This window comes from Lemur catta, chromosome 4, assembly GCF_020740605.2.
Source record: "Lemur catta isolate mLemCat1 chromosome 4, mLemCat1.pri, whole genome shotgun sequence".
NCBI lineage: Eukaryota > Metazoa > Chordata > Mammalia > Primates > Lemuridae > Lemur > Lemur catta.
This window is the reverse complement of record NC_059131.1, coordinates 66,253,189-66,270,341: the sequence shown is the minus strand read 5'-3', so window position 1 is coordinate 66,270,341 and position 17,153 is coordinate 66,253,189. Positions and strand designations below refer to the sequence as shown.

Genomic DNA, 17,153 nt, shown 5'->3' with positions numbered 1-17,153 from the left:
TGATGCCCAGAGGACCTGGGAGCACTGAGGAGAGAGTTTCACAGGAGGGCTATTTAAGCTGAATCTGCAGGGAGAGCAGAATTGGTCAAAGAAGGGCAGATAAGCAGGAGGAAGGTGGTTTCCAAGCATTCCTCGCTAAGTGTGCTTGCCCAGGGGTGCCCAGAGGGAAAGAGGCAGTGCCAGGGTTTGAATTGTTTCCCGTACCCCAGGCCCCATCAGTGGGCCTGAGAAACTCATTCTGGTTGGGATTTTCAAAGCTCATTCCCAAGAAAGGGGAAAGGACTTTTGCCACTGTGTCACAGGCCATCACCTGACCCTGATGCTCTTTGTCAGCTGCCATCTTGCGTGGGTTTGCGTGCCATTCAGCAGCCAAGGAGGAAGTGTGGACCCTCTGCCGTCCCTCCTGTTGCAGACGCTGACTGGCCTGTTTTCCTCGGAATGCAGAGCAGGGGGAGGTGTTGCAGGGCAGAGCAGCCTGGGTTACAATCCTGGCTCTGCTACTGAACTAGCAGTGTGACCCTGGACAAGTTACTCATCCTCTCTGAGCCTCCCTGAGCCCACTTCTATTCAGCAGGAATAATGACGTAGATGTGAGGACTGAACAAGATCCCGTTTAAAGCACCAAGCACATAGCAGACGCTCAAAGAACAGTAGCTGTTCGCACGCAGAGTGATCGAGGCCAAGGACCTATCCATTGAATGGGAAGTGACACTGCAATCCTCTCGCAAAGTTTTCGGAATAGCATAGTTGTCCTTGGCTTCCTCAGTGCCCACCTCCACACCCCCATTCTAGGTCTCTCGGGGCGCCCGTCTGCCCTCGGGACGATCCGGGCGGCAGGCTCAGGGGCGCCCCCGCCTGCTCGGGCCGGCGGGCCCCTCCCTCTGACTCACCCGCGGGCTTCTGGCCACTCACCTCCGGGGCGGGGGGCGGCCGAGACGGCGCCCAGAGCCGGCGAGCGAGGCGCAGGCAGGCAAGTAGCGCGCTTCGGGGTCTGCTCAGCGCGGCCCGGGCTCCCCTGTGGGGGTCGGAGGGGCTCGGCCGGCCGGGGCGCCGCGCTCGCTCCTCTCGTCCCCACGCCGGGACGCGGCTCTCAGGGGCGCGCGGTCTCTTTGGTTCCCGGAAGGAGGGGTGGGAGAAGGGGCGGGGGTCCGGGCTAAAGAAATGCTTCATTTCACTTCGTTAGGGACAAACTAAGTAGTTCTGCTCGGCGGAAACGAAGGGGCAGGAACGCTGTGGGTCTGGTAAAGAAACAAGTTCTAGAGTCGAGTTACCAGGTATTGATTAGCATGTGCATTGTCTGCGTCTGCAGCCGCCAGGGAGAGACTCTGGGCTGAGTTATCTGCTCTTTTGTTTCGCTGTTAATTTGCGAACCTCTCCCTCTTTTTTTTTTCCCCCGTGGTGGCAGAGCCACCTTTAGCCTGAAGAGGCTCGAGTGTGGGAAACAGTGATTTCCACTCATCCTTGTCCCCTGGGTGGGTGCACAGAGTCCGGAACCTAAAGCCACCCGTGTTACCGAGGAACCTCGGCGGCCGTGGGGCGGGCTGGAGGGGTGGGAAGGGGACAGTGATCTGCGGTTTAACTTTCTGAACCGGCCCCGGCCGCAGGGATACTGCTACATGACATGCTGGTCGCATTTACTGGGGTCCCCCTAGTAAATTCGCATGGTCGGGATGGATGGTAAACTAAAGGGAAGAGAAAGAAGTCTAGCATTATTGTCTATTATTTGCTCGTTAATTATAGGTTTTCATTTAGTTTTCACATTTATCTGCGTGCCCATTTTACAAGTTGGGCATAGGAAGGCTCCAGGAAGTTGCTTGTCTGAGTAAGCACGGCTAGGAAGTTGCCAAACTGTCCAACTCCCATCATTCTAGAAGGTTATCTGCCCAGCCTTTGGTCTCCTGAGGGCAAGGCCCCACTGGGGTTCCAACCCAGACCACTCTATTTTTAAGGTTGTCATTGGGACCGTGGAGACACTTGGATGCCAGCTAAAGGCCATGTTCTTTGGGGAGAACACTTAACTTCCCATCTGCTCCCAATTTTAGCACATGGATTGATTTGGTTTGAATGAGAAACATTCATCCAGAACTCTATTTTCTTCAGACATTTCCCTTGCTGTCAAATAATGACGTTTGGTTTGAAGGTCGGTTTACTGGGAAGGCTTGTTCCGGATTTTGCACCACTGCCCTCACCACTGCCTCCTGGATGAGGCCTTGACCCTGAACACGCTGAGCCTCATCTTGAACCAGCCTGCTGACCAACGCCTTTCCAGGCCAGGGTGGCCAGGGTGGTGGGCAGGGGAGCCACGCATGGGTGGCTGCATAACTGGGTGCTAACTTTCTCCTGGAGCGTCACACCCACTCAGCGCTCATGCTTCTCCATGGATTCAGAAGGAACTGGAGCCTCCCTTGCTCTGCCTGCCACTCCCGGTGTGGCTGTGGCAGTGCGCTCTTAGGGCCTCAGTATTCTCTGAAAAGCCAGTGAGTTGGACAAGACTAGCTCTAGGGTCCTATGACTGTGACGTAAGAAGGATGGTTGCCCTGGGTTGACCCAGATGAGCTGTCCCCCCTCCCACCAAGAGCCCAGGGCCCAGACTGTGGGAGGTAAACATGTGGTGAATGAGAGAGAAGCAGACCAAGGCAGACTTGAGAGTCATCTGGCATATGCGGGGAAATGGCAAAGAGTGTTTCGTGGCCTCAGCCGCTCCCTCAGAACTGAGCTTTTTAAAAAATCAGGGCAAGGAGAAAGATAAGTCGGTGGAGGAGGAAAAAGTGGTGGGGAGCCAGTGACTCCACCCAGGAAATATGACTGACTAACCCAGTGGCAGGGGGGCTGTGCAGATGCGCCTGCCCGAGACTGGTGAGTGGGAGCATCGCTTTCCTTGATGGCCCCACACTCAGAGATGCCGTCATCCCTGGCCTGCCTTGGCTGCAGCCTGCGGCGGCTGAGGCCACTGTGGCCAGGCCGGGTGGACCTCCAGCTTCCCTGTGGGCAGCTCTGAGGAGCTGGCCTGGCATACCTGCTGTCGGCCCTCAACGCCTGCTCTCCTCCATCGCACTGTCTGCCCCTCCCTGTTGGGGGACATCACCTCCATTATGGCTGGGGAGGGAGCCCAGGGGTGGGGCAGATGGGTGGGGCAGCCAGCAGCAGTGAGAGGGAAGTGAGAACCAAGGCAGGGCAGGCTGGAAGGAAGAACAGCCGAGGAGCAGAAGTGCCAGGAAGAAGAGTGTGGAGAGGTGAAAGTGGGAGGGTGGCTGCCAGAGATGCTGGCCGGGAGCCCCTGGGTGGGCAGGCAAAGGCTGGGTGCTGGGGTCTGTGAACAGAGACCCACACTTTGGAAGCCACTTTGTGCCAGGAATGGTGCCCCCAGGCCGCTGTCCCGGCAGCCATATGCCAGGTTCCTGGTGCATTGACTGCAGCCTGGCAGCTGCCCGGGAGGACGGGCGGGTTGTGCTCATGTTGCAAATGGAGGAACTCTTGGGTCAGGGCACCCTGGCTGCGCCAGTCCTCCTGACAGAGGCTGCCACACTGAGTCACCGGCCTCCTGAAGGTCCTCAGCCAGCCTGGAGGTGAATTCAGATTTGACAGGACTGTGGCGTAACTAGGTATTTGGTCTGAGGTGGTTTGGGGAAGGGCGGAGCAGGCCTAGCCATTTGGATTCAAAGGCATGTGTCACATTCGATTACCACTTTGCCAACTCAACAAGGCCCTGGCTGAGGGTCTGGCCTGCTTCCTGGGGTACCGTAGGGGGGCGGAAGGTGGTGGTGGCGCCTGGGGAAGGGTAGGAGACCTACTTGGTCTCAGGGGAAAGAGCACTGGCCCAGAGTCCCCAAACCAGGCCTCTGGACCGGCTCCTGGGAACTCCCACGCCCCAGGCTGGGAGGATCTGGTGTGGTTTCCAGTGGTGACATCTGTCTCTCCCCTCCTCTGGGAGAAGAGTAGGTGCTGTTTCATTTCATGCCTAGGGGCAAACAGGGCTGTGACGTGAAAAGAGACCTGTTGGGGGCTAATGGACTCAGGGTCCAAGGAGGGCAGAGATCCCACTGGTCCCTGGCAGGGCTTATGTCCTCTGATGGCTGTCAGGCATTTCCTTAAAGGTGTGCAGAACTGTGACCCCCATTACCAGGTCCCTCAGGTGTCCTCAAAGACAGACTAAGTCAGGACTATGGGAAAGCCAGTGGGGCCACATCCTCCCCCCGCCCCAGCCCCAGGACAGTCTGATGAGACTTGTAGGCTCTGCTCTCTGCCTCCAGGGCTGCGCCAGCCTGTTGGAATCCTGGGCTATCCCTTAGGTTCCATCTGCTCTAATAATTGGAACCCAGCAAGTCCAGTTACTCAAATGTATTCTTTGAGCACCTGCATGAGGTTCCAGCTAGATCCAGAGAAGCAAAATACAGTTCCTGCCCTAGAGGCCCTTATAGTCTAGTAGGAGAGACAGGCATGTCCATAACTCACCGAACTATGGCAGAATGGGAAAAAGTAAAGGCTTTAACAGAGGTTTAGGAGAGGCTGCCTTGCGCAGTGGTGAATTCCTCATCATCAAAAGCATTCAAGAAGATGGTAGCCATGCGTGTTGGCTCGTACCTGTAATCCCAGCAACTCGGGAGGATGAGGTGGGAGGATTGAGGCTGAGAGTTTGAGTCCAGCCTGGGCAACATATCTCGAGACCCTGTATCTAAAAATGAATGAAAAAAAATTAGCTGGGTGTGGTGGCACATACCTGTAGTCCCAACTACTTGGGCAGCTGAAGCAGGAGGATCACTGGAGCCCAGGAGTTTCAGGTTGCCGTGAGCTATGATTGTGCCATTGCACTCCAGTGTGAGACCCTGTCTCTAAAAATAACAGTAAGAAGAAGAGGATGGTGAGGGCTGCTATAAGAGATTTCTGCAATGTGAGTGCATGGGTATGTGTTGGGAGGTGGATGCAGAGCAGGACTAGATAAGAATTTAGGCTTGGGTGGGCTTGGTGGCTCATGCCTGTAATCTTAGCACTCTGGAAGCCAAGGCAGGAGGATCACTTGAAGTCAGGAGTTCGAGACCAGCTTCAGCAAGAGTGAGACCCTGTCTCTACTAAAAATAGAAAGAAATTAGCCGAGCATGGTGGCAGACGCCTTTAGTCCCAGCCACTTGGGAGGCTGAGGCAGGAGGATCCCTTGAGCCCAGGAGTTTGAGGTTGCTGTGAGCTAGGCTGACACCTCGGCACTCACTCTAGCCCGGGCAACAAAGCAAGACTCTGTCTCAAAACAAACAAACAAAGAACTGACACTCCTTCTAATGCTGACTTCTGTGATCCAGTTACATTCCACCTAGAGGAAGTTTGTCTGTGTTTCATTGGGTGTGGTGGGTCTCTGCTTCACTGGGCACCTCCAGCTAGACCATGAGACATAAGTTGTTCTTCTTTGTCTCTGTGCACCCTCCTCCCTGGGCCAAGTCCCCAGCACAGACCTTGAGTAGAATTGAATAGACTCTCGTGGGCTGCTTCAGGAACACAGAGGCATCAGGTGTACCCCCTGTTCTAGTAAAAAATGAAGCAGGCAGGTCATGCTATAAAACAGCCGTCAAGCAGGGGCTGAAGGGCGTGCTCCCAGGTGAGAGGGCTGGGAGAACTGCCCGAAAAGGCTGAGGCCACTGCGTGTTCTGGAAGTTTCCTCCGACAGCTGGGGCTTGATATGGGCCTAGAGGGATGGTGGAGCTTTGATGGATGTGAGGGTGAAGCTGGGCACTGAGGAGGCTGGAGGAGCGTGGGCTTAAGTGGAAGGGCTGGGATGGGGAAGAATGAAAGGCCAGAGGTCACAGTGGACCCTTCCCCGGGAGCCGGGAACAGAAGGCCGTGGGGCACAGATCTAACGGGACAGCAGAAGTTTCCCTAAGTGTTGGAGTCACCTGGGGCATCTCAAACACTGAAATCCAGGCTCCACCAGAGTGTCCAGTATGGGGCCTAGGCACTGGGGTTTTTCAAAAGCCCCCCAGAGGGTTCTAACGTGCAGGCAAGCATGAGACTCTGTTCTGGGCAGAATTCACTGGCAGTACCTGGATCGCTTTGAACACGTGGAATGAGGATCTCCAGACCAGAGCGTGGGCGCTGTTAAAATTATTCAATGACCCTATCATAATGGTCCTGAATAAAAGTCTCTTCCTTTATTCAGGACCATCACGAGAGGTATAGGGACCACTGCAATAGCTTCTTGCAGTGGAGGAGAGAGTTTGGGCTCAACTCCAACTCCAAGTACAGCATGGGTGAGTGGAAATTTATAGCCAAGGAACAGGGTGGGGGTCAGTGGATGGAAAATTACTAAGAGGAAACATCAGGAATGAGGGGGATCTGGTTACTCTACTCAAAAGTCTCTAAAAGAAAAAAAAAGTATGTGTGTGTGTTGGGGGCAGATCTGGCTAAACTGACCTAACAGGATTCTTGCTGAAGACAGGCTGAGTGATCGGACATCACCTGGGGGATGGTGGAAGGTGAGGAACCTGATCACATAGCAAGGATGATCAGATATCGTGGGTGGGTGGTTCTGTCTAAACTGACTTAGCAAGGTTCTTTTGCTAAAACTGAATTTTATAGGGAAATTTACAGATGGGCCTGGGAGAAGGTTCAGAAACCTGATTAAAGTTCAGCCAAACAAAAAATCTTTGTTAGTACCTACGTTTTATAAGGCCCAAGGTAGTTCTAACTGGCAGCCAGGGAGATGAAGGGCAGGCAGCCAGACCCTTTCATCAAACCCTGCAGTGGCTCTCTGGGGCTTGCAGCCGTGGCATGTGGGCTGCCTGATTTTGAATTAGGGCCTGAGCTCTCCTTTCAGTAACACAGAAGGCAAAATCGTAAAGCTGACAATTGGCTCACTGTGCGTGTCATTCCTGAGCTCTGCCCGCTGGCGTGAGCTGGGGGCGGCCACTTCACCACTTCAGTCCTGAGTCACAGGCTGGGCTGCCTCTTGCAGGGGATGTGGGCACAGCATGTGATCTGCTGTGGGATGGAGAAACATTAAAGGTTTCCTTCCCCAAACCTCCCCTCACTGCCTCCCCACTTCCGGAGTGTGGTGCCAAGAAATGCCTTCCACGATTTTGTAGGTTGCGAAAGGAAAAAGAAAATCATAACTCACATGGCACTTCACATCCATTTTCTCTGCTCTTGACCACCCCCTCTTTGTTTCCTACTCAGACTCAACACCCGCTGCTCTGCCATTCACCTCCCCGAAGACTGCGCTTTCCCTCCTGCTCTCCTGCTGTCCCACCTCCCCCAGGAATTTTCCTAATGGTGCCAACTTGCATTTTTCACCCTCAAATTCCCCACACCCTTACCCTGTGCCACTGGGGCTCACCTTACACAAAGGCTGTGTAGATGGATGCACAGCATGAATTGTATTATGAATGAAGTGCTTGCTGGTTATGTGGCCTCTGCATTTTAAGCCAAAAAAAAGAAACCCTCCAGTGATGCGAACCCATGAAAGAGACAGTGAGTGAAGCTGTAGCTGCTGCATTTTCTGAATTTAAAAAAAGATCATGTATTTTTTAAAATGCTTGCCCTTAGTATTTTTTTTTTTTTTGCCCCTGAATAACTCTTGTCCAAAAAAGGTTGCTCCCACTGACCTACAGAATAAAGATGATGTTCATCATTCTGACATTTTGAGGGAAGCTGGGCATACAGAAATGGTGGCTGACACCAGGGAATGGGTGAAACTCCCCTAGGGAAGGAGTTTAGAATTAGAGCTGCCATTAAGTATAATATTAGCTGAAGGTCTTTCGGGTTTTTTTGGTGTTTTTAATTTATTTATTATTATTATTATTTTTGTAGATGCCTTTTATCAGGTTAAGGAAATTTCCTTGTATTCCTAGTTTGCTGAAAGTTTTTAACATCAGGAATGGATGCAGAATTTAGCTAAATGTTTTTTCTGCATCTATTGAGGTGATTATACACATACACATATGCACATATGTTTGTTAATAGGGTGGATAACATTGGTTTTTCAGATTTTTTGTATTGTGATCTGCTTGATTTATTTATTTTTAGTTTATGATTAACACATAATAATTATACATATTGACAGGGTACAGTGTAATGTTTCAATGCATGTATACATTGTATTAATATAAGGATCTATTATATCAATGTGCATCAGTTTAAACATTTATCATTTCTCTGTGGTGATAACTTTCAAAATCTTCTCTTCTATCTTGAAATATACACTGCATTTTTATTAGCTATAGTCACCCTGATTTTCAGATGTCAAACCAACCTTGCATTCCTGGGCTAAACCTCATTTGGTCATCATGGTTTATTCTTTTTATATCTTATTTAATTTCATTTGCTAAAATTTTGTTAATATTTTTGTGTCTATGGATATTTTTGTGTCTATTCACGAGGGATATTGGTCTGTGATTTTCTTTTCTTATAACATATTTATCTGCTTTTTTATTGCAAAGAGTGCTGGCAGCATAGGATGAATTGAGAAGTGTTTCCTCCTCTTCTATTTTCTGGAAGAGTTTGTAAGTTGGTATCATGTCTTCCTTAAATTTTTGGTGGAATTTACCAATGAAGCCCTCTGTACTTGGATTTTTTTCTTTTTATCTTGGTGGAAAGTTTTTTACTACAAATTTAATTTCTTTAATAGATATTACCACTATTTGGGTAATCTATTTCTTCTTGAATAAGCTTTCATAATTTATGTCTTTCAAGGAATTTGCCCATTTCATATAAATGGTTGAATATATTGGCATAAAATTTTTGTAATATTCCCTTTATCCTTTTTTTTTTTGAGACAGAGTCTCACTCTGTTGCCCCAGATAGAGTGCAGTGGTGTTACCTAGCCTGGCCCCTTTATCCTTTTAATATCTGTAGATTCTATAATGATGTCACCTGTGCAGTTTCCATATTGGAAATTTGTGTTTTCTCTTTCTTCTAATCATTTTGTCTAAAAGTTTATCAATTTTATTGACTTTTTTATAAATCAGCTTTATTGATTTTCTTTCTATTTATTAATTTCTGCTCTTATTTTTATGATTTATTTTCTTCTGATTATTTTGGATTTCTTTTGCTTTTCTTTATTGTGTGGTGGTTTTTTTTTTTTTTTTTTTAATGGTGGAAGCTTAAGTCCTCGACTTTAGGCTTTTCTAATACAAGCAGTTCTTGCTTAGTGAGCTGAATCCCAGCCTCAGGCAATACCCAGAGTTAGGGCATCTGAAGCAGAAAGAGGTGTGGCTGAGAGGTCATGGCAGGGGAATACACTGGCCCAGGGGTCAGAGACTTGGTTTCTATGAGCCACTCACTCTCTGTGTGGCTTTGAACCTAGACTCTCTGAGCCTCCTTTTCTTGGCCTGCATAATGGAACCAGGGACAATCTCCTCTTGGGCTCCTGAAGATGAAGTAGTTGATAAATATGAAAGTACTCGCCCACCTGGAAGGGCCTCCCCAGACCAGCGTGAGAGGTGGTTGTTATGGCATTTGTAGTAATAATGCCTTCTCCTGTCTTTCCAGATCAGCAAGCAGCATGTACTCTCCCATCCCCCAGAGGTAGGCTGTGGACCCATCTCCTTTTTGCCTTCCCCTTCTTCATGTCCAAGGGCTGCCCCTCCTCACTGCTCTCCTCAACCCCAGCCCCAAGGCCTGCCCTAGTCTCTGTGCTGGGGCCCATGAGGCCACTGCCAACCCTCTCTCTTCCCACAGTGGCTCTCCATTCCCGGGCTCAGTGCAGGGCCCCGGCCTGCACGTATGGCGGGTGGAGAAGCTGAAGCCAGTGCCTGTAGCACCAGAGAACCAGGGTGTCTTCTTCTCGGGGGACTCCTACCTAGTGCTGCACAATGGCCCGGAAGAGCTCTCCCATCTGCACCTGTGGATAGGTAAGGGGGTTGGGATGGGTAGGGGTCTGGCCCAGGGCAGGGGTGGGGGCTGGCATGGGTCTCAAGGGCCTTGCCCTGTCACCTCCCACCCGTCCCAGGCCAGCAGTCGTCCCGGGATGAGCAGGGGGCCTGTGCTGTGCTGGCTGTGCACCTCAACACTCTGCTTGGGGAGCGGCCTGTGCAGCACCGCGAGGTGCAGGGCAATGAGTCCGACCTCTTCATGAGCTACTTCCCACGTGGCCTCAAGTACCAGGTCAGAGCCCACCTCCAGGCACCCCTACCCTGCTGCTTCTCTCAGAGCCAGCCCACCTTCCAGCTAGTTCTTAACCTGCGCAAGTTCCGGGTGCCCTCAGGGCTGGGTCCCCACCTTTCTGTCTATCGCCCAGTGCGATTGGGGACGGAGGGCTCCGGGCCCCCTGTCAGTCCACTCAGCTGGGCTGTGTGGGCTGCAGGAAGGTGGTGTGGAGTCAGCCTTTCACAAGACGTCCCCAGGCACCCCAGCGGCTATCAAGAAACTCTACCAGGTGAAGGGGAAGAAGAACATCCGTGCCACCGAGCGGGCGCTGAGCTGGGACAGCTTCAATACTGGGGACTGCTTCATCTTGGACCTGGGCCAGGTGGGTAGGCCAGCCAGCCTGAGCGCTCTGTATCAGCACCATCCTTTACAAGGGCGGGGACCAGGACACCAGGAAAGGGAGAGAGAGGCTGAGAAGCTGTCAGTCCATTCCAAGTGGGACGGCTCTGGCCATTAGAAAACGTCCCTATATTTGCAAGGACAGAAACCAGCCTTCCTCTGATGTCTAGCCATGGCTTCTAACACTCGGGAGCTTACTCCCTCCTTCTCTTGGAAGCCTTTCTTGCTGAGTTTGCAGCCTGCCAGACCATTCATTAATGCATTCACTTATCTGTTCATTCAGTGGATCTATGATGCCTTCCATGAGCCAGCACAGGGACCATAAAAGCTCACCCTGGGGAGGCAGCCAAGATGGGCTGGTCACTTTCCACAATGCATGGCGGGATGTGATAAGAGCTCTCAGGCAGGCAGCAGCCATGTGCTGGGGGTCTGGGGGCAGAGAGGGGCCTATTAGCCTGACCTGAAGCCAGCTGTCCCAGGAAGGAGTCATTGCACTAGACCTTCACAGAGGGGAAATGCTGTTCCAGGCAAAGGGAGCAGGTGAGCTGAGGCACCAAGGTGGGGAGAGGGGCAGACATGCATGTAGACAGCAGGGAGGGGTCAAGTGTGACTAGGGCTGGGGTGGGAACAGGAGCAGGGGGAGTGAAATTGCTAAGAAGGGTGAGCCCCGGGACGCGAGATTGCATGTCTGGCTGAGGAGCGTGGGCCACATCTTGTGGTGCTGAAGGTTTCAGGCAGGAAGATCAATCAGGAGCTTTTGTAAGGGGGACCCTCCTGCCTTGCTATTACCAGGGCAGGGGAGGCGAGGAGGGTCTGCTCGCAGGGTTTCGGGTAAGAGTGTGAGATGCTGAGCTCAAGGACGCCACGCACCCACTCACCCATTCAGTAAATACTTATTTTGTGCCTAAATACAGGCCAGGCTCTGTTTTAGCAGCGGGCACACAGCAGTGAACAAGTAATGCCCTAATGAAGCTTATTTCTAGTCAGGGGAGATAGGTTCTAAACAAGATAAAGATGTTTAAATATAAGGCGATGAGTAATGTGGAGAAAAATAAAAGAGGACAAGAGATGGAGGGTGGGCAGAGAGACACTCTTGCAGAGTGTGGTCATGGCCTTTCTCAGAGAGCCCTCTGCAGTGTGCCCTGCCTTCCTGATTGTCCTGCCTCAGGGGACAGTCCTTCAGAGAGGAGAGGGAGAGCTCGGGCCGTCCTCTGAGCAGGGGCAGGACCTGGCTTCCCTGCTTCCCTCCAGAACATCTTTACCTGGTGTGGTGGAAAGTCCAACATCCTGGAGCGCAACAAGGCGAGGGACCTGGCGCTGGCCATACGGGACAGTGAGCGACAGGGCAAGGCCCACGTGGAGATCGTCACTGATGGGGAGGAGCCGGCCGAGATGATCCAGGTTGGGGGACGTTGGAGAGGGCAGCTGGGAGCCGATGCTGGGAAGTGGCCAAGAGGCAGTGATGGGCTGGGGGGATGGAGGTGGCTGGTGGAGGGTGGCAGGGGGTGGCTGGGGCACTGCCCAGGGCTGTGGCTAGCTCACAGGGTGCCCCCTCTGGGTAGATGCTTGTCCTCAGGGCTCAGCAGCCTGGCTGGGGGTGCCGGCTGGACCCAGCCCTCACTCATCTCTGCTGGGTGCCCTAGTGCAGGACAGTTTGTCCCACCAGAGGTGGTGGCCCTGGCCATGATGGTTTGGGGAGTTAGGGGGCAGGGATCCCTGTAAACCTGGCCTGCCCTGGCGCCTGTAGGTCCTGGGCCCCAAGCCTGCTCTGAAGGAGGGCAACCCCGAGGAAGACCTCACAGCTGACCAGACAAATGCCCAGGCCGCGGCTCTGTATAAGGTGGGTACCCCAGACCTGCCCTGGGACCAGGCGGGGGATGGGTGACAGCCTGCACAGCACAGCGGCACGCAGGGCTGCAGGGGAGGAGAAGGTGGTGGGGAGGTTGGGCCGGAACCAGCGAGGTTTATGCAGGGCTTGCAGGAGAGGAGGATGGGAGGTGGGTGGATGGCAGGCCCCCGGAGGAGATAAATGCTACTTCTCTTCTGGCCCATTCCTGGTAAAGGTTTCAGGCCAGTACTGCGCTTTACTTTTTTGGATTCTGTGCATTTATTTGTAATTTGGAATCCACTTAATGTCTAAATGGACTCAGGGCTTCTGTGCTGCAGGGATTGGGGGTGCTGGGAGGGGGCGGGGTCTGCCTCAGGGTCACTTTCAGGGCCTGGGCCGTGGGCAGGGGCAGAGTGGGAGGGAGCTGAGGAGGGCCGGGCAGCCCCCTCTTCAGCTGCGGTGTGTGAGACCCAGCACTGCCCTTCCTCCCCAGGTCTCTGATGCCACTGGACAGATGAACCTCACCAAGGTGGCCGACTCCAGCCCCTTTGCCGTAGAGCTGCTGATACCTGATGACTGTTTCGTGCTGGACAATGGGCTCTGTGGCAAGATCTACATCTGGAAGGGTATGTGTGGCTCCTCCACACCAGCCTGAGATGCCTGCAGCTGCTCTGGCCCCAGCAGGCTCCTCATTGCTGGGCTCGGCCTGCCCCAGGCTTGCAAAAGATGGCTTCGGGGAGCCTGCATGCTCCGGGATGGGGGGTTCCCTCTGCTGTTCCCATTCCCTAAATTCTAGACAATGACTCTGAACTGCCGGGAAGCCTCAGAGTCACCCCAGGGCCTGTTCAAACAGATTGCTGGGCCGCGCCCCCAGAGGCCCTGCATTGCTAGGTCTGGGGTGGGGCCAAGAACATGCATTTCTAACAAGGTTCCAGGGGATGCCTAAGCTGTTGGTTCCAGGGACCACACTTTTGAGAACCACTGTCCTAGACCGGTCCTAGGCCTTCAGGGCTGCTGGGACCCCTGATCCTGAGATTCTGCCGTAAGGTGTGATAGAGACAAATTGTAGATAAATTAAATATCAATTTATGCAGTGGGTGGTAAACTTGTAGAACTTGTTTTTCCAAAAGATTATATCTTCTGGAAATGGAAACACTGTTGTGCAAAAGCCTGTTCGGCTTGGTTTGACTATTTGAAAATGAAATAAACTTGCTCTGAGTCCATGTAGGGTCTTGATGGAAATAGCATTTGCTCAATAAATAGTTGTGGGGTCAACCAAGGCCAAGAAATTGCCAGCCCCCAGCCTGGTCAGGAAGACGGAGAAGTAGTAAGGTGTCTATGGATAGCAGCCACCAGCGATTCCTACTGTTACCTCCTAAACTGAGCAGTGAGGTGAAACGGAGGGGCGTGCAGCAGCAGGCAGTGCTGGCGGGTCTCCAAGGGGTAGAGTGGGAAGAGAGAGCCTTGTGCTGCTGGGGCTGCCTTTTCCCTCCTGCCGGCGGGTGCATACCCATGGAACCAATGCCAAGCACAGAGGGGTTCCCATTGGCCCACAGAAGCCTATATAACCCCAAGCAAGGAACCGAACGGCATGGCAAGAGAAACCGGAGGAGAAACAGGAAACTTGGGAGGCCAGGAAGAGAAGTATCTCATGGGTAGGGGTGCAGCTGGACTGACCCATGATACCACACTACAGCATATTAATTTCAGATGCATTGTAGTTCATGGGATTTTCATAGCCTGGCGGGAGAGCCAACCACTGATCACAGCATTGTTTGTTTGGAAAAATGCCTGGAACTGGAGCCCAGGTTGTGTTCACGGGACTGACTGCACAAGTGAATGGATTACATGGGAATTTTCATCTTTATAAGTTCTTTGTTAGTGTAACCATTAGGCCGGCTTGCTGGCATTATGGGAGTAAGTTCACCTCCATAATAAATTGTACCTTTTGTCCTATTAAGTTTAAAAAAAAAAACAAAGGCTTGGTAACAGTACAATTATGGATGGAAGACACAAGGGGTTCTGGCGGGGAGGGGGTCCCTGGGCTCAGAGTTTGATGCTAGGGAGGACATCCATTCTCCCTGAAATATCCCTGGGGCCCTGGTCAGAGCAGGTTTTGCTGATCAGACCCGGGTGGAAGAAGAGTTTTCATCTAGCCTGGGGCTGCCAGTTTGGGAAGAGTCTTAAGGGGCTGACTTCCACCTCCAAAGAGACCCTCAACATTCTTGAGACCTCTTGGTACATTTATTTTTAAAATTGCCAGCTATTGTGAGTTTCCTTAAATTTCCCTAAGAAAAATGGAACTGGGGCTAGAGAGGGTCCCTGCTCTGTTTTAAACTCTCCCTCCTATCATCCAGGGCGAAAAGCTAACGAGAAGGAGCGGCAGGCAGCCCTCCAAGTGGCCGAGGGCTTCATCTCCCGCATGCGGTACGCCCCCCACACTCAGGTGAGGAGACGCCCATGCCCCCACACCTCCTCTGGGGCTCTGCCTGTGGCCTCCCACCCCTCAGACTGGCCAGGAAGGGCAGGAGAGCCTCAGGCACCACCAGGAACAATCAGGCCTTTCTCTCAGACCCATCTAGTGGAAGAGCCCTTCTCAATCTTTGAAAATTTAAAGATGCATACATTACTTTATTTTCAGAGGATTTTGAGCAGCACTCTCCTGGGTGCCCAGAGAACTGGGTGTGCCTTTTGACAGCTGTACACCTCTTCTGGGCCACCGTCCCTGGCTGGTGCCACCCCTGGCCTCAGCACAGTGACTCTACAAGTCATTCTGGGGGGAGCTGACAAAGCTCAGTTATAGCTCAACTATAGTTGGTGGCATCTATCAAACTGTGCACCCACATCCTTGAAGCAATTCCTCAGTCTCTGTCCCTGTAATCTTGCTTCTGGTCTCTTGGCCCACCTGGAGGAGCAGCCCTGGCCTGGATGCACGTGGACTCAGGCCAGGTGCCCGACACCCGCCTCCCTGTCCTCCCTGGTGGAGGCAGAGGTGGCAACCTCCAGAACCAGACTTCTCCCCCACTGTCCTTGCAGGTGGAGATTCTGCCCCAGGGCCGTGAGAGTCCCATCTTCAAGCAATTCTTCAAGAACTGGAAATGAGGGTGGGCATCTCCCTGCCCGCTACTCCCCTGCCCTCCTCTCCTGCTTTTTCCTCCTCTGGCTGCCTGGGCGGTGCAGAGTGCTGAGTGCCCCCTGCGGATGTTCAATAAAGGAGACGAGTGCTTTCCCCTGCCCTGCCTGCACCGCCCTTCCTGAGCTGATGCTCACTGTCCCACCTATTCACCTGGGTCCATCCCCGTGCTGGGAGCCGAGTAGGACACAGATGACAATTCCAGAGTCTCCAGGAGCCAGAGCTGCTTTGCATGACTAAGGAGTCCCAGCGGGGCTGGCAGGTGGTGCTGTGAACCCAATAGGGAGGTGGCGCAGTGCCAGGCCCGGATCGCTTTCTGCCGGGCTCAGTTCGGGCTCACGTTCCCAGCTGGGGAAGGCTGTGGTGAAGGGCTTGGGATGCGGCTCCACTCAAGCCAGTGTTTCCTCAGATGCCCTAATAAACCACTGCGAGGCAGCAGCTTCACGTGACAGATGATTGCTGAGTAAGAGGACGACTTTTCACGACTGTCCAGGGCCCAGCCTGTCGCTTCACAGGCACACGGCACTGTGTTTGGCTGATGTGCTCTGCGGGGCTGTGGGAGAAGGGCTGGGCTAACGCGGGGAGTCTTGGGTCTGGTTCTCACCCTGCCTCTGTTTGATCCTGGCCAAGTTGCTTTTCCTAGTGTAGACCTAAGTCCATTCTCTTGTGTAGTGGGGTGGTGGTGACGCTTCAAAGAGGCTAGAGAGCTAAATAGCAGGGAGAATGCAGTAGCCAAGAAGAGGTCCCATCCGGGGGGCACAACCCGGGGGACAGGAGCCAGGTGTGAGCCCACGTAGGCCTGAACCCAGGCAGTGAGGAGCCCACATGCTTTAGGAGCCCACATACGGCTGCCCTGACTCACCCTTGCCTTGGGTCCTATGGGCTATGTGGTTACTGAGCCCTGGAAGCTGGATTCCTCCATCTCAAACAAAACCAGAAATGCTAATCAAGTTCATCTTGCTGATTTTGTGCCAAGAAGCATAGAGAAATCAGCTCCCCTATGGGCCCACCTCCCTGCCCTCTCCACACAGACTTCCCAGCCTTTACCTGACAGGCTACACAAAGAACAGGTGCCAGGGATGGTTTTTAAAAGGAGAGAGAGTAAAGGTTGCACTAAATCCGTGGTTCTGACACTTTTAGAGTTATGGAATATTTTAAGTTCTCCCATGAAAGGCCTAGGCCTGACCAGGTGCAGTGGCTCATGCCTATAATACCAGCACTCAGGGAGACTGAGGTGGGAGGATCACTTGAGGCGAGGAGTTCAAGACTAGACTGGGCAACACAGTGAGACTGTTTCTACAAAAAAATGTTTTAAAAATTAGCCAGGTGTGTACCTGCAGTCCTAGCTACTTGGGAGGTTGTGGCAGAAGGATCTCTTCATCCCAGGAATTTGAGATTACAGTGAGATATATGATCACACCACTGCACTCTGGCCTGACCAACCAACGAGCAAGACCCTGTCTCAAAAAAAAAAAAAAAAAAAAAAAGAAGGCCAGGCACGGTGGCTCACACCTGTAATCCTAGCACTCAGCACTCTGGGAGGCGGAGGCGGGAAGATCACTTGACCTCAGGAGTTTGAGACCAGCCTGAGCAAGAGCAAGACCCCATCTCTACCAAAAATAGAAAAAATTAGCCAGGTGTGGTGGTGTATGCCTGTAGTCCCAGCTACTTGGGAGGCTGAGGCAGGAGGATTGCTTGAGCCCTAGAGTCTGAGGTTGCTGTGAG

At 52.7% G+C, this 17,153-nt stretch overlaps 1 protein-coding gene across 5 annotated transcripts; it reads left to right on the top strand.

Annotated features, from left to right (window-relative positions):
- Positions 1–888: 888 nt before the first annotated feature.
- CAPG (capping actin protein, gelsolin like) lies at positions 889–15,884 on the top strand. 5 transcript variants are annotated; one of them, XM_045549972.1, is made up of 10 exons: positions 889–970; positions 9,472–9,507; positions 9,661–9,833; positions 9,932–10,086; positions 10,286–10,450; positions 11,719–11,868; positions 12,215–12,307; positions 12,789–12,921; positions 14,653–14,741; positions 15,332–15,884. In XM_045549972.1, the coding sequence occupies exons 2-10, from the start codon at positions 9,485–9,487 to the stop codon at positions 15,395–15,397; spliced, it is 1,047 nt and encodes a 348-aa protein (XP_045405928.1). In that variant the 5' UTR covers positions 889–970; positions 9,472–9,484; the 3' UTR covers positions 15,398–15,884. The 5 variants fall into 5 exon arrangements, with proteins under 5 accessions (XP_045405928.1, XP_045405930.1, XP_045405929.1 ...); XM_045549974.1 differs by lacking the exon at positions 889–970 and adding an exon at positions 1,256–1,274; XM_045549973.1 differs by lacking the exon at positions 889–970 and adding an exon at positions 3,175–3,233.
- The last annotated feature ends 1,269 nt before the right edge of the window (positions 15,885–17,153 follow it).

Excerpts from the sequence above, each read along its gene's own strand:
- CAPG (XM_045549972.1), top strand. The coding sequence starts at position 9,485 with ATGTACTCTCCCATCCCCCAGAG. Across the intron at positions 10,087-10,285 it reads CACGTGGCCTCAAGTACCAG|GAAGGTGGTGTGGAGTCAGC; the intron begins GTCAGAGCCCAC and ends TGTGGGCTGCAG. Across the intron at positions 14,742-15,331 it reads GGTACGCCCCCCACACTCAG|GTGGAGATTCTGCCCCAGGG; the intron begins GTGAGGAGACGC and ends CTGTCCTTGCAG.